Raw genomic sequence first — 25785 nt, 5'->3', positions numbered from 1 at the left:
TATACAATTTCAAGAGAAAGTTGGACATAGCACTTGGGGCATAGGGCAGCAAAGGTACTGGGGGAGAGCAGGAACAGGTTACTGAGTTGAATGATCAGCCATGAATGAGAGAGCAGGGTCAAAGGGCCAATTGGCTTACCCCTATTCTATTTTTAATATTTCTATGTTTCTAAGTTTCTAAAAGATTTGCATCTCACAAGCTGTGAAAAATAGTAATGATTAAAATGGTGAAAATTTAGTCAGCAAAAAGCACAGGGATTGCGTGAAAGCAAACATTTTAGAAGTTTTCTTAACTTTCGTAACCTATAAGATGCTTTGCGTACCACCAAATGAATATCATACACTTGCAAGATCTCTCTTTTCATCATTCACCCAATACAACTTTACATTGCTAAATAACCTCATTAAATCTCTAATGAAAGGATCTTTGAGTGAAAAGGACAGAAAGGAAACTGCTCTCTTCCTAATGAATACAGAAAATAAAGGGCTCAGAATAAGAAAAATAAACCAATTAAAGGCATACTTAATGGGCTGATTTAGGTGATGCTGCAAATGTAAAGTACACTTCCCACACATATATTCATACAGCCTGTGGTGTCAAATTGAGTGACTGAAACTATTGCCCAATTTCCAAAACCCTCGCTTTATTATACAATCTAATAGGCTATGCTTAAGAGTATATTGGAAGTGAAGAATCACTTCCATTTTATTTGACAAGTGAGCAGTTTATTTTATTAGATGCAACTGTCTATTTTTTTAAATACACAGTTCTTCAGAACATTGAAGATGGTGTCGTACAAAAAGAGCATTCCAGCTAAACCACAGCTTGCCATGACTAGACACTGGAACATGGCGCAGCAAGGATATAGAACAGGGCCTCAGGAGAACTAGGACATGCCAGCGATAGCTCACGGTGGCAGAGAGGGTGAGCCAGTAGAGTGCAGTAGCCAAGTAAACAATAGACTTACACCATTATGGACACAGGCTGACAGACACCACACTGATGTCACCAACATTGGGAAAAACCACACATACATGAAAGTAAGCATTGGGCAAATCAAGTGTGCATGCAACTATGCCCAGCACCTGGCCAGTCAGCATTAGGATTTCAGCACATTTAAAGATAAGGTGTCTGTTAACAATGTCTTAGGAAACATTTGTGTGCTTGGCTCCTACCTTGATCAAGTCTAAAACACAACGAGCGTTTTGCTGCTTCGATCTCATGGCCTGGATGATCAAGCACCTGTCTGCACCATTCTAAAGGACTCTGAGCTTTCTGTTCGACTGTGGGCTGCTTCCTTGGCGAAACATATAGCCTGTAATGAAAAAGTATAATACTTATCATAACTTAACCCAAGAAATAGATATACCAACATTAAGTCTTATATTTATGAACAATTGGGAAGACCAAAAGTAATAGTTCTTTATGCAAGTTTAGTCAAGAAATACCGATAGATGACAATTAAAGTCCTGGGGGATGTTTTTGATGGAAGGCTGTCTTAATGCTGGAAGCAGAGTGGAATCTGGATTGGAGGGAATCAAGCAGGTAGACTCAAATTGGAAATCTGAAGGAAACACATTTCCTACCACTCAGTGATGTGCATTAAGCTACACTGCCAGATCAATTTTGCCCTGCAGTGCAATTCATAACCATGAGGTAACTGGTAGGCATTAATTGTTGTACGTTTTATAGTAAACATTGTACGGCTCATTTAGTCAACTAATCATTATGCATCGAGGAGGAAAACATTTGAAGTGCACATATGCATGACTGTGCATACCTAGTTCCAAGTTAAAACATTTCAGCAAAACAAAATCTGTACCCAGATGGGATGAAGACTTGAAAAGAAAAACAAGTATTCTTGTTAACTTCTTGTGTTAGAAATTGCAATTAAGGTCAAGCAGTTTAGCAATAATAGGTTCAACAAAATTACAAAGTTCATCTTCCAAATGCTGCAATCAGTGAGGAATACCAACCCTCAGCTGCAAGTTTAGAGAAATTATAAATGCATGGATCATGATGTAATGGCATTGGAGGCAGTTCAGAGGAGGTTCACTAGACTGATCCCAGAGAGGAGAGGTTTGAAAACACATTGAACAGTTGAGGTCTATACGCTCTGGTATTTAGAAGAATGTGGGAGATCTAATTGAGGTATTCAAGCTGTTAAAGGTACGAATAAAATAGATGTTTAGAGGATGCTTCTTCTTGTGGGGCATTGTAGGAGGAGAGGTCATAGTCTTAGGATAAAAAGGATAACAAATTTAAAACAGAGTTCAGGAGAAACTACTTCTCCAAAGGGTTGTGAACCTGTGGAATTCGGTACCCCAAAGTGCAGTGGGTGCTGGGGCAGTCAGTAAATTTAAAAGGAAGAGTTTGACATATTTTAAATTGGTAATGAGTTGAAGGGTTATGGGTTGAAGGCAGGAAAACGGGCGTGAATAGCATATCAGCCATGATCCAATGGCGGAGCAGACCCGATGGGCCGAATGGCCAACTCTGCTCTGATAGCTTATTCATCTTATGAGCCTATGATTTCCTATCCATGATGCCTGAAACTTACTATATACATATTGATATGTAAAGCTGCCTGACATCAGCTTACAATTGGAAAATCAGTCCCAAAGCTCTCAGTAAGAACAGCGAACTTATCAGACCTTCTATAATCTGAACATTTTTGATATAAATAAACTCAACATATTAACATCACAGCAAGTTCTATCATTTAGTTGAGCTGAGCTCATGATCAAACAGCTAAAACAGAGATTGTAAGATCTCAGAATCTTAATATTCATTCTATAAGATTACAAGGCAGAAACCAATGATATGTAGGAGCTGATTTCACTTGCTCTACCAGATAGAAATGGGGCAATAACATGGATAGATAGCAGCCTTCAAAAGGCACAAGTAATTTTATGAGGAAATATTGCAGGTACACAAAAATAGAGGGACAAACTGAATTGCTCAATAAAAATGTTAGTGCAGACTCAAATGGGCCAAATGACCTCCATTTGCATTGTTTTACAAAATGATAATGACCTGAAAAAGATCAGGACAATACCCTTCATCTACAATGATCTGCGCCAACCTACAAGGTCACTGTACCTCCAGAGTGCTCAACTGCTTATGCTGTTGACCATTCCAGTATGCAACTTCTTTCACGTATTTACTGATTACATCAATTTGAGATATCTAGGTCATACACTGCCCACAGTTTTTCTTCCTGCAGTGTGACTAAATGGTGTTCAACCATGCTCCACGAGAGCACTACATTGCTATCACCCGAGTATCACTTGCTGCCAATCAGCAAAGCCGCAGAGTTGATGCCACCTAACATTGCAAGCCCAGTGTTGGTGAGCTGTAGCAGGGCACCCATTTCTCCCCTGGCATCTTAGCTTTGAATTTTGATTGACACCATCAACTAGGGACACCCACCCCCAAATGTTTCTATGTGGCAATAGGATTAAAACTTCAGTTTGGCTGCCAAACAGAAAAAACATCGACCCCATAATCTACACCGCTAAACTGCTCAACATTATTTCTTTAGCTTTTAGATAAATTTTATATGGCACAACATATCTCAGGTAGTAAAGAACATATGGTCTTCAAATGAGAAAGTATGCATTTCCTTCAAGGAAAGGATATTATGGATTTTAGCTTCAACCTACCACAAATGCAAAATGCGATTCTCAAAAGATACTGAATTATTCATATAGCTACCCTTTAAATTGGCCATTGGAAGAACCAGCTGTACCATAGTAAAAAGGAAGGCAAACAGAAAAGATGCAACATTTAGTGTATACACACATACACACACACATTTGTGGACATGATGATATACTGTCCCATAAGTATCTGCCTCTTGGATAAATGATTTATTCAATCCAACCTTGTTGGTCTCAGCATCATTAAGATGGAAACTGGTTGCTGCCAATTGTTCATTCAAACTGAGAACACTCCTCTGGACCCATCTCTATTTCTTCACTTACCCCATTACCACACCATTCTTTATCATTGAATCACTCCAACTTTCCACCATAGAACAGACCTTCCCTTTAGTTCTGTCCTCTTCTCTACTCTCCCTTGCCTCCGTACTTGCTTAGAACAATTACACCCCATAACATTTGCCAGTTCTAATGTCCAACTTGCTAAGTACACCCCGCATTTTTATTACAGCTTGTTGGGCCACATGTTACTTTTTAATAATTAACGTGCAGCTGTAGATTATATTTGAAGCAATAGGCTTTGGTAAAGGGAGGTCATGCATTATCTGGAGAAGGACGATCTAAATTGGGTAGTGCCAAAGGCACATGGGAGCACTAAAATAAGCAAATCACTAGAACTAGGAATAAAGGCCAACAAAGTCAGAAGAAAATGCAAACAAGAGATTATCTTTAAAAGGAATAAAATATTCAAGTAGAGTTGTTGTGCTGTCCATTATTGGACTGCGGCCAGGCTATGTATTGTCTGTTTGTAATATTACAAGGGGGATAAAGACACTAGAGAGGATGCATATAAGGTTTACAAGAAACTTTAAGGTTCTTAAACAAGTAGGCTGGGGCTCTACCCTCTTGAAGAGAGAAGGTTGCCAGGTGCAGACAAATGGCTAATGGAGACACACTGCATAAAGAGGAGGTTTGTACTTGTGGATAAGAACAGAACTTGAAACTGTTATTATAAGATAGGCATGAAGAATTCAAACACAGAATCAAAGCTAAAACCTCTTTGCCCAGAGAGAGGTTAGAACTTGAACTTTCACAGTTAAAAATCACACAACACCAGGTTATAGTCCAACAGGTTTAATTGGAAGCACACTAGCTTTCGGAGCGTCGCTCCTTCATCAGGTGATAGTGGAGGGCTCAATCCTAACACAGAATTTATAGCAAAAATTTACAGTGTGATGTAGCTGAAATTATGCATTGAAAAATTGATTGTTGAGTCTTTCATCTGTTTGAATACCATGATAGTTTCACTTCTTTCATGTGTAAATCACAGAACCTTTTTTTAAAAGTTGCATTCTCAGGTTAGCTGTAACAATGGGTGATAGCTAGACATTATCGGCATCTCCAAATCAGAACTTTCACAGCGAATGGTTGAAAACAATTATTCACTTCCAATTCATAGCTAGTACTAAATTTCCAATTCATAGCCAGACACAAGCCTATAAGCAATAGTTACCTTCACATAAGCTTTGATATGAATACAATGTATATGACGATGTTTAAAATCTTGTGCATAAAGAAACATACTTTGTCAACTACTGCAGGTCAAGAAAAATCAAGTCTTGCTGTCTCATTTTATATGAGGTTTGGAGTAAATAATAATGTAGAGCTCAAGAGATTTAAACATTAATAAAATCTACAATAATGCTCTTCAAAGCAGAACAACAAATATGGATGATATACAAGAGCTCTAACGTGAATAGGAGGGCACCATAAAATGTTCAGGAAGTTAAATGAATCCAAACAGATTTCAAAAGAAATTGTGTGCTAGTAAACACTGCATGTTGTCACTCTGACATCTGCAGAGGATAAGACTGTATCATAGTTAGGAAAGAATTTGACCCAATTACCTTATGGATCATGGATTTGCACTTATTAGATTTAGCTCACCATGAGTTCCGAGTGCACAATAAACATGCAGGTAGATTCCAATAGCTGAGGCTGGAAAGAAAATGGATCCTTGATCCCAAAAGCAAAAATCTAGCTACTGTAAAGGAGCTATTGCCTAAAACAAATTAAATCTGGGAGTAAACATCTAATGATGGCTATGAATCCATTGTCAATTGTTAGAAAACCCCATCTGGCTTGCTAATGTCCTTTAGGGAAGGAAACTGCCATCCTTACTGGTCTGGCTTACAAGTGACACCGGACCCATAGCAATGTGGTTGATTCTTAACAATTAGGGATGGGCAATAAATGCTGGCCTGGCCAATGACACCCTCATCCTGTGAATGAGTAAAAGAAAAGTACTGGGATCCAGCTACAGGGCATGTGATTGCAAAACTAGCTATAGTGAGACTGGAGAGATTAATGCTGACAACAGGTATACAGGACAGGAACCAATTATGTCCAACTATAAATACTTATTTTAATTAAGGTAGCTGGAATATTTTCAGGAATTCTAGACCAGACTGTGAACAATCAATTATGAATTTCCAGTGAACAATAGCTGGAAAGACCAACACAAGCCTCTAAACTAATGATCACCAAACATCTTGAACTTAGGCTACCTAACAGTCCTTGGGGGACTGGGGTATAAACATCTTCATATGTTAAAAAGTATAAAAAACACCCAAATTTCCTGATCACCCCACTGAATAATAAAATACATGATAGTGACTGACACTAACTCAGGTTTAACTGACATTGTTACAGGACAATAAAAATAGGAAAAAAGTAACAGCAGGATTATGACACTTTAGTTCAATACACAGCCAAAATATTATAAGCTCGGTTTTTCTACATAAATGCTTCTTGCCTAATTCAAGCAATTTCTGTTTGTTTTGGAATTCTAGTAAAATTTAACCATGATGTCAGGTAGGGACCAACACCAATAATAATTATTGGGAGTTAAATTCAATAACAAATATGCAAAATAAGCTTTACGTGGCAAAAGGTCATCACTAGCTGTCCCTCAATTTAATCAGGGACACAAGCATCTGCCATGGGACTTCATGTGATTGAACAAGCCGATTCTCAGCCCACAGACTGTTGGAGGACATGCTGCTCCATCTGCTCACGAGGTGGTAGGATTCAGGATTTGCTTCCTCTCCTTCTCTGCCACTGGATTGTCTCATTTACAACATATTATGACTCAAAAGGTGATGAACTTTGATGGACAGAATCTCTGAATGACAGAAGTGCTTTGGTGTAGAAGGAGGCCATTAAACCCATTGTGTCCACACGTTCTTGTCACTCTGAACATTTGGTAGCCAGCTCCTCCCAGTCATTATTGTGCATTCTGCCACTTCTCATGCACAGCCTCAGAGCATTATATTTATCCTTTCCTGGAAAGTTAAACATTTGAAAGTCAAAGAAACAGGACCTGGTGACCAGAATGCTTTTTAGCTACCAATGTCAAATTGAGTATTTGTTGATTGTAGAAGAGTTCTGCGTCAGTGTTTATGCACCCAGCTTCAAGAAACACACCAGCGTTAGTTTGACTGTCCTCCCACTGAATCCAGAGAACGCTGCACTGGCATTGCTGATGAAATTTCTCAAGAATACTCATGTCTCACTATTCAACAGTGCAAGCCTCACTACAGCGCCAGGGTACAGCGAATACCCACAGCTGTGTACAATAGGATATCATAGTAAATCTTCCCAGAAACATAGAGCATCTTTGCACCTTCTCTGGGAATCTCCAACATGGCCTCTGGGCCAGGCTAAACCAATAAAAACATAAAGAACAACTGCAGGAACTTTTCAATGTATTAATCAGCCTAACCAAAGCATTTGACTTAATTTAAAAAGATTGCATTCCAAAAATGTAGATGTTCAAGTAATTCCAATACAATCCTGTAAGTGTTTCATGGTGACATGACCACAACGTCCTGAATGAAACATCAGAAACAGATGTCTTCAAACTCTGAACTGGCAAAGGCAGAGTATACTAAATATCATTCTCAATTTATATCACCTGTCACATTTTCAGCCATATTAATGGCAAGCCACAGGAGCACACTTTAAAAGAAAAAAGATTTGATTTCAGAAATGATGTAGAGTATTGTACTAGATATTTTGAGGAGGCGGCGGGGGGAGAGGGGGGTGGTTCGGTTAGCTTAGTTGGTTGGAAGACTGGTTCTCAATGCAGAGTAATGTGAACAGTGTGGATTCCATTGCTGTTCCTGCTGAAGTTACTCTGCAGGACTCTTTTTCAATTTTTCCCCTTGCCTGAGGTGGGACGACCCTCAGGTTAAACAGCCACCAGTCATCTCTCTCTAATAACTAAGTATCCCTATGGTCTACTAAAACTATGGCAACTTAAGGTTTTCAACATTTTAGATATTAAGAAAATGTTATACTTCTATCCACTGCAAAAAGTAGCGACCACAGAGTACCCAATGAAGCAAAACCTTTATCCTTGCAAGAACGGAGTTTTTGCTGCAGAAGTCATGACAGTTAACTACTGTACAATATACTAAACTAGCCCGACAACATTTAAGACAGTAAATACCATGTTCTGTACTATATCCAGTGTAAAAAAAAGTTCAATTTGTTTATAAGCAAGATGTCACACAAACGGCATTGTTCCATTTTTATTTTATGACTGTCCAACCCGAGTAATTTTACAAATCGACACTGGCACAGAAGATGCCAGATCTTTGGGGATACATTTTGGGAACTTGAGAAGCCACTCTCTATTATTCTCCATCCATTACCCAAGTAAAAAATAAGACAAAATAAGACAAAGCTACAGAGGTCTGAAAATCTAAAATATAAAAAATGTTTCAAAACAAGTAACAGATAGTAATGCGAGTGCGCCTTCAACAAGGCATTTTACCTTATGTGGTAATGTTTATGTTATTTTCTATAACAGAAGAATGAACATCATGGTGTTGAAGACTCCAACAGACATTTATTACAACTAACCACGGTGTACCAATATTGCATTCCTTAGGCAGTTAAGTGTCCGAGCTAATATTAAGCCATTAGGTTACAACAAAGGAGCATGCACCAAGTGATCCAAGGCATGGTGCAGTATGAGACTTTTATACTCTCAAGTCATATGCCCATGCTATCATTATATCACAGCAATCTCAAAAAGTCATACTGGTCATGAGACACAACACAACATCTCTATTTCCAAAGATAAAAAAAGACTCCAAAAATGTATACATGGTTGTAAATATTCCTGTGTTGATATTTCAATGACAAAACAGATAAATAGACTTTACAGAACAGAAGTTTCAAACTTCAATGCAACACTGGAGGTTTGACAACTCATCCATATTTGAAGATTTATCATCCTTCAACAGGAGGTATATGTTGATGCCTCTTAGTTCAACAGTGTGGCGCTGGAAAGCACAGCTGATCAGGTAGCATCCAAGGATGGAGAGCTTATGCTCAAACTGTCGATTCTCCTGCTCTTTGGATGCTGCCTGACCGGCTGTGCTTTTCCAGCACCACACTCTTCGACTCTAATCTCTAGCATCTGCAGGCCTCACTTTCTCCTATATGATGCCTCTTACTCTTGTTTGATAACTTTGTTATCTTGCTGCTGGTTGTGGTGACTCAATGTCACTGTATAATCACTGCCAACAAAGCGTTTTTCCTCACTTTTCTCATGCATGATTAGTGTCTTATACATTGTGCTAATTTCTGGTCTCTATCCCTTCACAATGTAGCACCACCATCAGTAAATAATTTATATGTGTGGGCTGATTGCACATTCTAGAAACCTTTGCTGATATCCATATATTTGTATTTCTAACTCTCAGTTCTCTGCAAAGTGTGCAGTTTTGGTAGTTTTCTATTTGCTTGTTCATCGTGTACCACTTTCATTCTCCTCTGTCTTTGAAAAAGAATAACTTTTATCTTGGAATGGCTAACAAATTGGTTGCTTGGAAAGGTCTATCGCACTTGCCTTCCCAACACAAGTTGTGCTCAGGATGGCAGTATACTATCCATTGGTACTGAACAAATAAAATATAGAAATGGAATGTAAAAATCTTGCTTTGTTACTCAATATCATTAAATCAAAGATCATTAAGGATGCACCATAGGTTCTGCTGGACCATTTGAGTATGGATAATAAGATGATGATAGGTTGAGAGCCAACTTCCACTTAGCAGGCATTTCTTAAAATGATTCAGACATACTTTGTTCTGGGATACCAATCAGACTGAGATTAGCACTCCCCATGTCAATAGTGATCATGGTCCTTATGTTGCTAAGCCAACAGTAATATGAAAATTTACCTAAATTTCATACAATGTTGCTACTTTCATCTGAGCAGCACATGGGACACTGTGTGGATGTAGAGGTTACCTCCGCAGCTGGGTTTGATGTATTTGACATGCCTCACATGCATTCAATCATTGACTATATCGCATGGATTCATGTGCTAGCCATCTTATGTATTCAATATTATCTGGCTGTGGTGAAACATGAACATGATATCTTGGCATAAACTCCTTGTTATCATGACTTGTACGTTGTTGAAAATGGCTTGTTACGATATATCAAATTAGCCTTTGAGACAAAAATGAACAAATCTTCTCAGGCACATCTTTAATACTGTCAGACCATTCCTGGACAAATTATCTTTTTCAGCTATTGTAATTGCTCATCCTCAGCAGTGGCTGATTGCAATTGTCCACACTGGTTCTGGACAAACTGTAACAGACCAACTGGAGAGCATCTTCAGCATCCTGCACTGTAACATCAACACATAGATCAAAAGGAACATCTTGGTCTTCGTGTGGGTTGGGTAATCTGCTCAAATGTGTCAGATGTAATCATCCCAGTACCTGGCTTGTATTTCATTTCAAGATCATATCTTTGCACTGTAACAAATAGATACTGTAAGATGTGTGCACTTGTTGAATATGGCGGAATATAATTTGTAATGGCTTGTATTTGCAATTTGTAATTATGAATTCCATGCCAAATAAGTGTATGTCAAGCCACAAGACGCCAAATACCAAAACATTCAACGTCGGAATAGATGGCCTACACAGACGACAAAAGTTTTTTTTTAAAAAACCAAAGTGTATACATGCCTGTACCCACTTTGAGAAGTATGACTTACCTGGGGTCAAAGTACTGCAGTAAGATTTTGTTGATAGAACCTGCTTGAAATAAATGAAGATTTAGCAGTGGCCATATTTGCCACAGATTGGGGAATATCCTTCTTGAGCAAATCTCTCAGAAGATACAACCTGTCTGCAAAACTGCAAGTATATAGTAAGAGCAAATTCCAAGGCAACATTGCAGATTATCATCTTCTGGGGTCAATAGATTTTAATATCTTTGATCTTACCTGGATCAGGATAGATCCCTTGGCTGGACCAAATGAAACTAAAGGATCTAGTTGACATTAACCTGACACTGCTAAATACCAATCCTTGTTATTGTGCTACTATTATCAGTAGGTGAAGGTTTCATGCATGCTTGGTCTTATCCTTGACCACAATATCATCAGCAATGCAGACACATTTTCAACAATCCTATCCATGTACAACTAGAATAAGTCTTGAGTTCCTAATAACCCAAATGGGCAACCATTGAAAACAATATTGTCCAAATGGTGTCTTAAATGTGATAAGCTCTTGGGATTCTTCTGCTAAATAGACAGACCAGTATTTGTGCTTCACATCTAACTTGGAAAAAAAAATCTTGCTCTTGAAAATTTAGGATTTAATTCTTCCACAGTTGTTATTTTGATTGGACACCTTTTAAGTGAAAGTTTCAGATGCCTTATATGGTAAACTCTTATGGTGTATTCCTTTCTCTAAAACACATGATGGAACTACACCAATCATTGCGATGGTTGACCTTTTGAACTATACTATTTCATTCGGTTCCACTCAAAATTAATCCTGAACATATACACTGCAGTTCCTTGGAAGATTAATGAATGGGTTCTCATATTACTTAAGGTGTCATGCTGCATCACCCTCAAATTGGTCAATCACCTGAAATCCATCCAGGTAGGTGTCTTTAACAGCATTGATGGATTTCATCGCATCACACGTGGTCTATTCCATTACATTGGCTTTGGTTTGAATCTCATTAATTATGACTGTACCAGGATCTCTGTATCCAGATAGTCCTACTTGTTGTCAGACAATTAGCTTCCACCAGTTAGAAGAGTTCAGGAAATCAAGGTGGGCTTGTATATAGGCAGAGTCATGTGATTGCACCAATGCAAGAAACTGGAGATTTGTTAAAATGTAGTCTGTTAGATGGACTCCAATAGGCTGTACATGGAATGTCACTGGCTGACACGTCTTTCAGGATGTATAGTGGTAATATGTTGGCACCAGCTTGTCTTGATTTTAGCTTTTATTGATGTATTGTCCTGTCTTTTGAGGATATATGATATAATTGGTTGCAAAAGCTTCGATTGTATTAGATTGCCATAGTGTGTGAAGTTTTCAAAATTGAAAACTTGATCATTTTGAGATTGGCTATTTCCCTGGCTAACTCTGAATCACATCGATGTGTTTACGTTTATGTACCTTCTCTTAAGATACATTTATGATATCATGAGCAAGTCCCTTAGAAGCATAATGACAATGAAACATAATACAACAGCCAGACAATTTAAAATGCTCAGGTCCTTTTCAACAACCACTGTGGTGGTCTTTAAATGGTAAATGATCTGTCTATGGAGCCCTTTCAGCAAGCTCACATCACTGGAGCTTTTTCAAAAACTTGCAAGCTATGGGATAAACTAAGTTATGTTAGGTGCCCTTCTTTGTTGCAAATGCTCAAAACCAAATCTTAGAACAACTTGCATTTATATAATACTTTTTACAAGCTCAATTCGTCTCAAGGCACTTGCTAATGAAATACTCTTTGTTATAAGACCATAAGAGATAGGAGCAGAAATTAGGCCATTCAGCCCATCAGGTCTGCTCTACCATTCAATCATGGCTGATAAGTTTCTCAGGAGAAAGTGAGGACTGCAGATGCTGGAGATCAGAGCTGAAAATGTGTTGCTGGAAAAGTGCAGCAGGTCAGGCAGCATCCAAGGAGCAGGGGAATCGACGTTTCGGGCATGAGCCCTTCTTCAGGAATTCCTGAAGAAGGGCTCATGCTCGAAACGTCAATTCCCCTGCTCCTTGGATGCTGCCCCTGACCTGCTGCGCTTTTCCAGCAACACATTTTCAGCTCTGATAAGTTTCTCAACCCTATTCTCCCGCTTTCCTCCCATAACTCTTGATCCCCTTGATACTCAAGAGCTTAAGTCATAAATACACTCAATGACCGGGCCTCCACAACCTTCTGAGCCAATGGATTTCATAGGTTCACCACTCTCTGGCTGAAGAAGTTTCTCCTTATCTCCATTCTAAAAAATGTCTTCCCTTCACTCTAAGGCTGTGCCCTCAGGTCTCCTATCAATAGAAACATCTTCCCAACATCTACACAGTGTCCAGGCCATTCAGTGTTCTGAATGTTTCAGCTTGATCCCCCCCTCATTCTTATAAATACCATAGAGTGTAGACTCAAATTCCTCAAACGTTAAGCTTTTCACTTCTGGGACCATTCTCATGAACCTGCTCGCAACATACTCCAGGACCAGTAGATCCTTCCTGAGATATGGGGCCCAAAACTGCACACAATACTCCAACTGTGGTGCTACCAGAGCCTTAAAGAGCCTCAGAAGTACTTCCCTACTTTTATATTCAAGTCCTCTCAAAATAAATGCCTTCTTAAGTACTAACTCAACCTGTAAGTTTACCTTGAGAGAATTCTGGACTACAACTCTCGAGTCTCTTTGCACTTTAGACTTCTCAAATTTCTCCCCATTTAGAAAATAGTCCATATCTCTATTCTTCCTATCAAAGTGTGTGACCTCACACTTCATAAACTAGGGAACACTTAAATCAAGTTGCATACAGCACAACCGCAGAAGCAGAGCGATATAATAGCCAGATAATCTGTTTGCTAGCAACATTTGTTGGGAGGAGAACTTCTTTGTTCTTCCTCCTACATTACAATACAGCCCTCAATTCAAAAATACTTAACCAGCTGAAAAGCACTTGGGGTTATTCTATGGTCATGACAGGTCTTACATAAATGCACATTGTCCACTTGCTTCACATAATGTCGCAAGCTATTTTGCACACGTCTGAGAGAACATCACACCAAAACGACAACTTCAGCAGTGCAGCCCTCAAATTGATTTTAGTTCAAAAATTTTGAACCCCATACAACCGAAATCTTCTTTGAATAAAATTTCATAATTGGCTCTTCATATAAGATACAATAAATGTCTATATACTTGCGTACCTTTAAAGTAATGCAAATAAAACTATTTGCTGCATGGTTGACATAAGCTGGAGTTGAAAATAAGATACCTCCAAAACAGCTCCTGCTTGATTAGTGCCTCAAACCAGACTTGTGGAATTTGACTTAACTGGGCACCAAAAGATTTAGGCTGCATTCTTGGAGACAGCTGACTTGTGGTCTTCATTTTGAAACTTGGTCAAAAAAATCTGCTGCTATTCTGACAAAGGTTGCTTCAAAAGCCAATTAAAATTCCATTTGATAAAATTTGAATTTTTCCTCCTCCACCAGAATAGTGCAGTTATTTATAAAATTAGCGTAGCAGGTTTAAAAGGGAACATGGAAAGGAACAATTCGAAGAAAACAAACAGGAATAACACAATGCTGTACCAAGTAAAAATCCGAAATGAGTTGAAGAAAAAGCTTTGTGGTTCAGATAGTCACTCCATAGGTATTTTATTTGGAAATTTGAAAACCATGTCCTGACCTCAAAAATCTAAATTTCTACCCAGTGTTGGCATTTCTTCTATAACTGTTCCTCTGCTTCTTTCCAACTCTCATGTCTGCCTGTGCCTCTTTCACTTATTGTCCCCTACTGGATTTCTTTCATTTCTGGAATGTCACTTGATATTTCTCTCCATCCTGCTAACCAAATACCCCCATTTATACATTCTTTATTATTTTTCATTCCTTTTACCCCTTCTAACCATTAAAGGCTATCACAAAGATTCTTTCACTAATGTACTGAAGAGTTACTTTGCAAAATATTTACAGCACCTAGCAACTCTGTTTTTCGACTCAATTGTCTTTGAAACAGCAACATTCAAATTGCCTTCCATGTTTACCCATTGAATTTGGATGCTAGCTTTTTGTGAGTCATGGCGAGGTATCCCAAATCCCTCCGTTCTGTAGCTTTTTGCAGTTTTTCTCTATTTAAATAATACTTAGCTTGATACTATTTTTGCAGTGGGTACAAAGATCAGTCCACGCCGATCCCCATCAATTGCTGAGATACTTGCAAGTGACAGAAATAGTTGGAGAGAGGAGCAGGGGCTTGCTTTGTCAGCAATTGATCATTTGCGAGAACTCTCATCTCAAATTCATATGGTTGTGGGTTCAAGCCCCAAACGAAAAACTTGAACAAAACTCAAACCTGAGACTACAGTAGAGCACTGAAGGAACATGATCATTATCTAAAGGTGGCAATTCAGACAAACAGAGGATCTGTCTTCGATCCAGAGTATCCCATGAGAAAGGCGGTTCTATTTGCTGTTCTGGTCAGATCCCTGAATCAGAATTGCTAAAAAGGTTCTTGTGATACTATAGTAGTTTCCCCACCTCTAAACCAGAAGGTCCAGGTTCTAGTCCTGCTTGTCCTGGAGTGCTGTTTTAACACATCCAAAGAGGATGATTAAAAATCATTTTTCAAAATTGCATGAAACAGATAATCTGTTGACACATTGCTGTTTCTGGTAGCTTGCTCTGTGCCAATCAGCAACTAGTAGAAAGTGAGGACTGCAGATGCTGGAGAGTCAGAGTTGATAAATTGTGATGCTGGAAAAAGCATAGCAGGTCAGGCAAACATCAGAGTACCAAGAGAGTTGACGTTTTAGGCAGGACCCTTCATCATGATTGAAAAGGGGGAAGGGGACTGAGAGATAAATGGGGGAGGGGCTGGGACTAAGGGAAAGGTAGGTGGGGTGGCAATAGGTGGGCGAAGGTAGGTGGTGATGGTGATAGGTTGGTGGGAAGTGGGGAGTGAATAGGTGGGAAGAAAGAAGGACAGGTAGGTCAGTTCAAGAGGACGGTGCTGAGTCGGAGATTCCGATCTTGAATGTAGTAGGGGAGGGAAGCTATGGAAACTGGTGAATTCAATGTTCATGCCATGTGGTTGTAGGCTCAAGGCAGAAAATCAGGTGTTCCTCCTTCAGTTTGCAGGTGGCCTTGTGTAGACAGTAAAGGAAGCCCAGAATGGTTATGCCCTCAGGTGAGGGGGCGGGGAGAGTTGAAGTGGATGGCCACAGGAATGTGGTTGGTGCCAATCAACTTCCAACTTTCCCAAATCACAACCTTGAAATTATGCCTCATCCAATATTCCACAACTCCATTTCCCTGCTTCCCTTACTGATTAAAAAACTTCTCCATCCCAGTCATGAATATAGTTAATTACCCAGTCTCAACAGCCCTTGATGATAAAGAGTTCCATAGGTTCACTAGCCTCAGAGAAGAAATCTCTCCTCTTCTGTCTAAAATTAGTAACCCCGTCTTCATTAAGGCCCCTGGTCTTTGACACTCCCACAAAGAGAAACAACCTCTTCACATCTACCTGTCAAGTCCCTTAAGAATCTTCCATTTTAGCGTGTTTCAGGTCTCCAGCCTCAGTCTAATTTAGCTTCCCCTCAGAATACAGTTCTGGACTGCCTCCAACATCAGTATATACTTTATTCCGAAAAGGCAAGGTTGAGGTTGGCAAGCTTCTGGAAATGGAGCTGGAGCCAAGGTCTAGCACCACTCATGGGTGTTCAACTTTTAGTAGAAAAGATCCTTTCCCTGGCTCAGAAATGCCTCCTAAATGCAACTACGTTATTGACAACGTTGGTGAAAACAATTCATGAAAACTACTAAACACAAGACAACTCCTGTGCCTCAGTGGTCAATTAGGGGCAACAATAATGCTGGTCTTCCAACCATCCTGGCATCCTAGGAGTACATTATAAGTTGCAGATTTTTAAATATTGAGATAGCCTTGGTCTCAGACGTGGCAAGAAAATAGCCATTAAATCTGTAATTCTTTCAAGATTGTCTGACAAAGATTTCAAGGAGCTTACTTCAATTTCAAAGACATTTTCTTTGTTAACAACAAATATTGTGGAGTCTTGGTGAAACTTGTCCTGGATGAAGCCCCAACAGGAAAGCAGTTCGGACCAGATGACATGTGGCTGGTGCACACAAAGGAGAACCACAAGTTGAAGAGCTACAAGATGAAGGTATGCAATATATACTATAGACAAACAGAAAACAGACAGAAGGACCACAGAATCTTTAAGAGAAGCAGCAATCCCTCACAGGAGGAAATTATTTTTTTGTTTGGCAGAAAAGGAGATCTTGGAGGTACTATGAAAGCTGGCCAAAAAGGTCTAAAACCTTGAAAGCATTATAACTAGGCGGCAGATGCAAAACAGCTAGCCATTTTCCCAAGTGTAACCAAACCATAAACTGGAGTGTCATTATTGGTTAGGTTACTGAACAGGAACTCTGGAAAGTTACACCATCTGAATACTTGCAACTCAAGAAAAGGAGAAGGCTCACAGAAGTGTGCCTTGCTAATGGCAGTTGTATCTGAGAAACCAAAGTTGAAAACTGCTGTTGGAAAGCACTCCTAACCCAACCTACTTCTGGAGAGAAGTGCACATTGTGGATTTGTGTAGCTGTGTAATGCAACATTCATGCAGGGAATGAAGTAAATGCATGTGGCTAACTAAGATATATCTTCGCTGTACAGACTATTTAAAAGGGATATTTACTTTATTTGATGTATTATTTATCTATTAACTTAATGTGTAATTTGTGCTATGATTCAATTTATTGTAAAAAGCTACAAAGTGAAATCTTGTTTTTAATTTAATTAGTTGAGGATCATTTAGTAAATTTTGTTATTTTGGTTTCCTACCTACTAAAGTATCTTTCTGACTCTCTTAAAAAGATTTGAAAAATCTGCTTTTGGTTTCAGACAGCTGAATTGCTACGATTCTTTCAGATTAAGCCTGAAATAGGTATAAGCTGTTCAGTATATGTCGTTGTTTCTCCAAAATTGCCGTAGTGAAATTAAAAAAGTATTTACTCGTACAGATTTGTTGCGGATGCTGTGAACTGTTTGTTTATTGATCAATTTAGGATTTTGCAACTTACATTTGAAAATCAAACAAGTGAGCATCGGCATCCCAGTGCAGTTGACCAGATAGAGGGAGGTCATGGTTGCAGAGGACACGGGTGCCAATGGCCAAAGGACCCAAATTATATTTAGGTTCCCCAGTGCAGGCCAGGTTCTGACCTAAAAATGGCAAATGGCTTCCAAGTTAGGTCACAGGATTGCCACCCGCCCCTCCAACCCGCTTTTCTGACTTCTACATTTAAATTAAAGGAGGTAATTGCCTGAAATGAGTAAGCTTTATTAAATGACAAAAAGAGATTCACTCCAAAAGGCACAAAAATATGTCAGGCAAAACCTTAGAAATGCAACACCTCCATTTTGAATTTTCCAAAATCAACATCCCAAGCATCCTCATAACAACTCAATTAAACTGTTAACTTGCATCGTATTGTGAGTTATATGATCCTGGAAACCTGAGGTCACCAAACTGGAACATGACAACAGATAGCATCCAAGCTGCAAAACCTACAATTTTTCACCATACATTCACCAGGTTCATGATTTATTAAAAGAATAATCAAAAAGAGAAATTTTCACTTGTTAAAAAGAGCAATTTTCATTTGTTAAAACGATCCTCAACTAATTAAATTAAACGACAATTTTCACTTCTTATGGGAAAGCAGATGTGACCGGACATTTCTGAATTTAGAATTACAGGTAGCTGTTTTTAAACTATATCATTTTGTTCAAACAGGTCATTGAGACACAATGAAAGAATACAACATTAATTTGATTGAAATTCATTTCATTCACTCCAACCAGGAACCTTTTTTACAAAGGACTTTTATTCTGAGAGTAAGATACTCCTGCCTTTTAAACTGTATTGTGTTTGGTTGTCTTCAGTAGTATTTCAATTCAGACACTGTTTGTTCATGATTTTCAACTGAGCTTCTGGAAATGTAATACAACCAGTACTTTCGTAAAGGATGTAAGAGACATGATGGATAGCAGCCGATCAACAGGCACAACACAGGGAAAATTGCAAAGACCCATTAAATCAAATTTAGCACATGATCCAATTTTATGATCTGTTTGGAATCATTTTCAGGAACAACCATTGTTGTGATATATAGTTGTCTGCAAAAGTTTCTGAGCATTTACATCAGGAATACATTCAGCTGTGAAAATACTAACTTTGGAGCTATTTCCTGTCAGCCTGGCTCAGTGGTTACACTTGCACCTTCTGATCTGAGCAATAATGGGTGGAATCATCCAAACCAGCAGCTGAATGCATTACCTAATTTAGAGGCAACTACTGAGACAATACTGCAGTGTCAAGTGTTGAAGTCAGGTTCATCACTTGGCCAGGGACAGTGGAAAAAATGGGCAGCCAGCTCATCCAGGAGATGTTAAAGAGCAGGCCAGCGCATTCTAATGACCAGTCCAAAGAAAGCAGCAGGAAGCCGCTAAAATTAGGCAAGAGGAGGACCCAAGGAACAGTTGGCGACACAACGAAATCATAGGAAAGGAGGAAAATCATCTGAGATTTGGAGGAGTGAGATGGAAAAGGTCCATAGTTTCTTTATGGCACACAGAGGAGCATGACAGCACCTTCTGGTCCAGAAAAAGAAAAAATTAAAAAACTGATTTTAGTTGCGTGTCTATTGTCCCTTGTCACCTGTATTTTTAAGCACGTTACCCCATTAGCAATTTGACTAAATTAAATGTTAACATCATTTAACTGTTAACGAATGAGACTTATTTCCCCCAGACAGTGTGGGAAGTGCAGTCAGCAAGACAGCTGGAGTCTGATGACTACACTTGGCTTAAAACAAGGTTCCAGTACCCACAGTATAACTATATTCCCAGCCTATTTCCATACAGCAATCTTCAAAATGTACCTTATAGCATGCAAGGCTGAAAATCCAGTGGAAATTGAAAAGCAACATTTTAAGGATCATTAACATGTTTCACAATCAACAGGCATGGTGGAATGCAGAATGTTTTTGTGACACCAAGAATATAAATGAGAAGCCAATAATATCATAATCCAACTGGTGTTCTGCTACTTCATTGAACTTTGGTTTAAAATCTTACATTTTTGAGGCTAAGGGCCATTTGCCAAGGGCTAAGGGTTTATTAGAGGGTTTCACATCACGAAGCCTAATGAGCTTTCTCACGATACGTTACCAAACTAACTGCATCAACTACCTACCCCACCCCTACAGGATCCCTCTCATCTGATTCTAACAGTATCTCACCACCCATCATTCCCAAAACAATCCAGAATTTACTGGTATCCCTCATGCTGGCACTATCTTTAAAAGACCATTGCCAACCAGACAAGCAATGTTGGTGTAAAGCTGCTCTGCATGCTTCCTGACATTTTCCCTGGACATGGCAGACAATGGAAATTTTGCAGGCAGCAATCTGGAAGTTCTGCTGGTTAGAGTGGTACACAGGCAGGAAGTCCTCTTCCCCCAGGATAGCAGAGGAGATCACAATGCCAGCCTGCTGTTAGGTTGCCACCCAGGTCAGTACAGTTTCAGCCATTTGGACGAACACCCAGCAATGTAAGAAGAAAGTCAATAACCTTCTCCACTCCCCCAGCATAAATGTCACTATCTCTGCTACTGCATCCTCCTCCCACCAAGGCACCAGCTCTACTACTCATTATTCACCATCTTCCCTCATTTCACTGTCACCCACCCCAACACTCTACACCTTGCATGTCCTCTGTGCTGCCTACTCACTCAGGATGTGTCCATCCCTGCACCAAAAATAACAGCTGGACCATCCACTTTCATCTCCCTTTACATCTGCCTATATCTCTCATTCCAGGAAGAAAACAGCCCACGATATAAAAAAAAAGAAAGAAAGTCAAGCTGGATGGTGCACTGCCCACCTGCTGAAGAGTGGCATATGGAGTTTAATTTGTATAAATGACAGGTATTGCATTTTGGTAAAACAAACAAAGACAAGACTTATACAATTAAAAGTACGGTCTTGGGCAATGTTGTCAAACAGAGAGACCTAGGGGTTCAGGTACATAATTCTTTGAACTTTGAACATAGATAGAGTAGTTAAGAAGGCTTTTTAGCATGCTTGCTTTCATTGCTCCTTTCAATGTAGGAGTTGGGACATTATATTGACATCACATAGGACATTGGTGAAGTCTCATGTAGAATATTGCGTACAGTTCTGGTTCCCTGTTACAGGAAAGGTATTATTAAGCTGGAGGGAGTTCAGAACAGATTAACCAGGATGTTGCTGGGAATAGAGGGTTTGAGGTATCAGGAGAGCTTGGGACTTATTTCGTTGGTATGTAGGAGATGGGGTGATTACCTTTGAGAGGTTTATAAAATAACGACGGGTATAGATAAGGTGAATAACAGGTGTCTTTTCCCAGGTAGGGGGACGTCTAGACAAGGAGACTTTTTTTTAAGATTAGAGGAGACATCTTAAAAGAGACATGGGGCAATTTTTTTGTCAAACAGAGAGTGGCAAATAGGTACAATAGCAACATTTAGATAAGTACACGAATAAGAAATGTTTGGAGGGATATGGGCCAAACATAGACAGGTGGGACTAATTTAATTTGGGATTATGGTCAGCATGGACTGGTTGGACCAAAGGATCTGTTTCTGTGCTGTATGGTTCCTCATCTCTTATGTGAAGGGGTTCTTGACTGTGACTGACCTGAGCTGCTAACTGACCACATGCAAGACCCTGGACTGGCATCAAAGGCTTGACTTACTGTGTTGGCAATTCCTCGGCAATCGTGCTTGCCTTGATGAAGGCTTGCTAAATGGCAAGGCAATACCACATTACTGTGAGTCAAAGAGTGTGGTGCTGGAAAAGCACAGCCGGTCTGGCAGTATCTGAGCAGCAGGAGAATCAACGTATTAGGCGTAAGCCCATCATCAGGAATCAAGAAAGGCTTATGCCTGAAACATCGATTCTCCTGCTCCTCGGATGCTGCCTGACCAGCTATGCTTTTCCAGCACCACACTCTTCGACTCTAATCTCCAGCATTAGTAGTCCTTACTTTCTCCACATTACTATGAACCTGGTATCTCTCGCTGGGGGATGGGGGTGGGGATAAAGGATACTAAGGCAAGGCAGGAATGTTATGAGCATCCAGGTGTGCGCAGGGTCAAGGAGCAATATGACAGCAAGTAAACAAGCTAGAAATGCAGCCCAGTCCAGGTCTCCAGCTAGGTATGTGTCCCTGAGCACAGCATTACAATAATAGTCGCTAATGCAGCCTAAGATGCAGAAGCAACTTTGGATCAAAAATCTAATTAAGGATCTTAGAGGTTGAACATGTTGGCTATCAATGTCCATAGATGTGGGCACATGTGGCCAGTGCCCATGCAGTGTGCAGTGTGTTTCTGGTGCTCAGTGTCCAACATGGAGGTCCTGGCAAGTTTTGTGAAGACTTGTAGCTCAGGTTGAGGTTCTGGATGTTAAGTTTGTTCGCTGAGCTGGAAGGCTCTTTGTAGCAGACACCAAGCTGCAGTTGCTAGGTACTCATTCTGACTTCCATTTTGAGAATTCTCAACATCTGGCCTGTTCATGGTAATTTGTAAGGTAAAACAAAATATTATTGAAACTGTAAATAAGGTGTTTTGCAAGCTAAAAACTGCCTTAATTTGCAACTTGCCACTGCCTTTGGAGAAACTACCTTCTCCACTCAACAGATACAATGACTTGCTCCCAAGGTCAAGATGGGCCTCAGCAGACTTCTCATGCAATTTTGTCATAAATCTCAATCTAACCAATGTCTTTCAGGCAACTGAGAGATTCTGCTCATAATATTTAAATAACTTTGCATGCTCATTATATTGGTGGCACCGCAGGGTACTTATCACAATGCTTTTATGTGACTGTTTAATGACACTGGAGCAATGCATGCGGCCACTATTGTGTCTTTGGGGTAAAAAAAAAGCAGGTCAAAAAAATACAAGTGTCAACAAAGCAAAATAGTGGAAAACACACAAATGGTTTAGTACATTCCAGATAAGAGTGCAACATCAGTTATTTTTGAGCACTGGAATGGAGGACCTGGAGTTTATCAAAGGATTTCTACTTTCCACTGTTGTTAGTATTCTCTATTCCACATTAAAATCTGTCCCAATAGACTTGTAAATCACAGGAACTGTTAAAATTCCACTTCCAAATACGATGAACAGCAAACCACTTCCCACACACAATAATTTTAGGTTATGTTTAAATTTTTAATGAAAAAGCTCAACTCATAAATAACAAATTTGATTTTCACTATGGTAACTGATCTCTTTCGATTAACAATGAAGCGACACGACATTAAAAGACCAGCAAAATACACTCAGCCCAGCCAACCTAAACCCACGACAGGATGATATTGCTTTGTTATTAACAGGGTCTTATGTCAATTGGCAGATGCTTACAAATCATAACCGGCAAGTGGGGAGAGACAAGAGATGTGTACAGTGTGGACTGGTGACATAAACATACGAGGAAGTCTTGGGCAATTCAACAAAGTAGACATGGCAACTTCTTGTCAAATACTGGTGGGAGAGAATGGATGGTGAGGAGGGGTGATTAGGGAGGGTGGGTGAGGGAAAAAAAAAGAGGATGAGATGGTGAATAAATTGGGAGACATGACAAGAAAGAGGTTGGGGGAAGAAGAAGAGGATGGGAGAAGATGAAATGAAGAGAAAAAGACACTGAGCTCGCCCACCAGCGTGTAATACAAATGGGATATTTTGCATGAGGGGACAAAGGCAGTAAAAATGGAGACAAATATAACGATACCAGTTATCCTCGTCTCCGCTGCAGCGGCCGTTGTCCAGGTCCAGGGTGTCCACCTCGTCCAGGAGCAGCCTGGCCGAGCCGCTGGTGCTCAGTGCCCAGGGAGCAGCTTCGCTGGTGCCGGAAGGCGGTCGGCAGTGAGCGGGGGGGAGGTAGCTACTGCTGCCGGTACCGCCAGGGTAAGCAGCCGAGCCCGGGGGAGATGCGGGGCAGTAAACCGGGCTGCCGGGAGGGTAGAGGAGAGCAGGAGGAGAGGAGGAGGAGGAGGAGGTAGAGGCGGCGGCACTCGCTCTGCTCTTGAGCTGCTCGTTCTGCCACTCGAGTTTCCTGACCAGCTCCTGCAGCTTCTTCACCTCCAGCTCGGCGCTCACCTTGGAGCTGACATCCCCCGCTGTAGCCCTACAATCTCTGCCAAGTCTCTCTCACACACCAGCAGCACTGTTCTGTCCGTCTGTGTGTGTGTCTGCCTTTTTTTTAAATGCCGTCAGGCGACACGTTCCCCCCCTCCTCTCAATCTGCAAACGCTCTTATTGCAAGGTTTTTTTTTCTCTCCGTTGGGGGTTGGGGAGGTGTTGCTATCTCACAAAAGCGCCGCCCACATCAAAGGAGTAATGTCGCCTGAATCGCTAAGAAATCACTTTCTAGCTCCCCGTACCCCGCCCCCGGATTATTGCCGCAGCGTTTTTTAAATTCTGTTTTTTTTCTATCTCATGCATGGTATAATGTGTTGCAGTTTTTATTGTTGCAAAACTGTGTGTGCTTCAACTGTATACACGTCCCGTTGTGAGGCTCCCTGTTCTGAAGAAGGTTCCCTGGACCCGAAATATTAACTCTGCTTTCTCTCCATAGGCAAAAGTGAGGACTGCAGATACTGGAAACTAGAGTCTAGATTAGAGTGGGGCTGGAAAAGCACAGCAGGTCAGGCAGCATCCGAGGAGCAGGAAAGTCGACGTTTCGGGTAAAAGCCCTTCATCAGGGCTGTCCATAGGTGCTGCCAGACCTACTGAGCTTGTCCATCATTTTCTGTTCTTGTCACTGTTGATGTGTGTTGAGCAGCGTGAATTGGGTGTGAAGTTGTACGGATGAAATATACTCAGCACAGAACATGATGGTGCATCTCGGGATACAGGTAAAATATCACCAGCTGAGTGAATGGGCCACAGTTTAGTAGGTGAAGTTTAATGTGCAAAGCTGTAAGGCTGTGTGGCAGGAAGTGTAGAATATTTGCAGGGAGAAAAACTGCAGAATGCTGCTCTACAGATGGATCAGGGTGGCTTTGTCCATGAATCAGAAAGAGTCAAGTTCACAGAGTGATAGAGTTGTACAGTGCATAAACAAACCCTTCAGTCCAATTTATCCATGCCAACCAGATATTCCAAACTGATCTATTACCACTTGCCAGTATTTGGCCCACATCCATATACCCATCCAGATGCCTCTTAAATGTTATTGTACCAGCCTCCCAGCACCTCCTATGACAATTCATTCTGAACATGCACCACCCTCTTAATGAGAAAATTGCCCTTTAGCTCCGTTTTAAATTTTTCCCCTCTCAGCTTCTCATTCCTGAAGAAGGGCCTGTGCCCGAAACGTCGAATCTCCTGTTCCCTGGATGCTGCCTGACCTGCTGTGCTGTTCCAGCAATAAAGTTTCAACCTCTCAGCTTAAACCTATACCCAGTTTTGGACTCCCCTATCCTGGGAAAAAGACTTGGGTGTTCACCCTATCAATGCCCCTTATAATTTTATAAGCCTCTGGAGCTCCCACCACCACCCCACCCCACCCCAGCTTCCAGTGCTCCAGGGAAAATAGTCCTAGCCTATTCAGCCTCTCCATATAGCTCAAACCTCCAACCCTGCTCATAAATCTTTTCTAAATTCTTGAAAGTTTCACAGCATCTTTCTTTTAGCAGGAAAACCAGAACTGCATGCGTTATTCCAAAAGTGGCCTAACCAATGTCCAATGTATGAACTAGCATAACATGACCTCCCAACACTTATGCTCAACACACTAACCAGTAAAGGGGAAAAAACAATGACTGCAGATGCTGGAAACCAGATTCTGGATCAGTGGTGCTGGAAGAGCACAGTAATTCAGGCAGCATCCGAGGAGCTTCGAAATCGACGTCTCGGGCAAAAGCCCCTCATCAGGAATAAAGG

At 40.4% G+C, this 25785-nt stretch overlaps 1 protein-coding gene across 1 annotated transcript in view; it reads right to left on the bottom strand.

The window, feature by feature from the left end:
• The window catches only part of slain1a (SLAIN motif family, member 1a), a 127262-nt gene that overhangs the window by 98290 nt on the left and 3187 nt on the right, over nucleotides 1-25785 (bottom strand). Inside the window, exons 2-3 of the mRNA XM_043692680.1 lie at nucleotides 23630-24045; nucleotides 1177-1316 (exon numbers count right to left, since the gene is read on the bottom strand). Of these exons, the coding sequence (XP_043548615.1) occupies nucleotides 1177-1316; nucleotides 23630-24045 (556 nt within the window). The remainder of the gene's footprint in view (nucleotides 1-1176; nucleotides 1317-23629; nucleotides 24046-25785) is intronic.

This window comes from Chiloscyllium plagiosum, chromosome 6, assembly GCF_004010195.1.
Source record: "Chiloscyllium plagiosum isolate BGI_BamShark_2017 chromosome 6, ASM401019v2, whole genome shotgun sequence".
Taxonomy (NCBI): Eukaryota; Metazoa; Chordata; class Chondrichthyes; order Orectolobiformes; family Hemiscylliidae; genus Chiloscyllium; species Chiloscyllium plagiosum.
The sequence above is the reverse complement of the archived record's forward strand: the minus strand, read 5'-3'. Positions and strand labels throughout refer to the sequence as shown.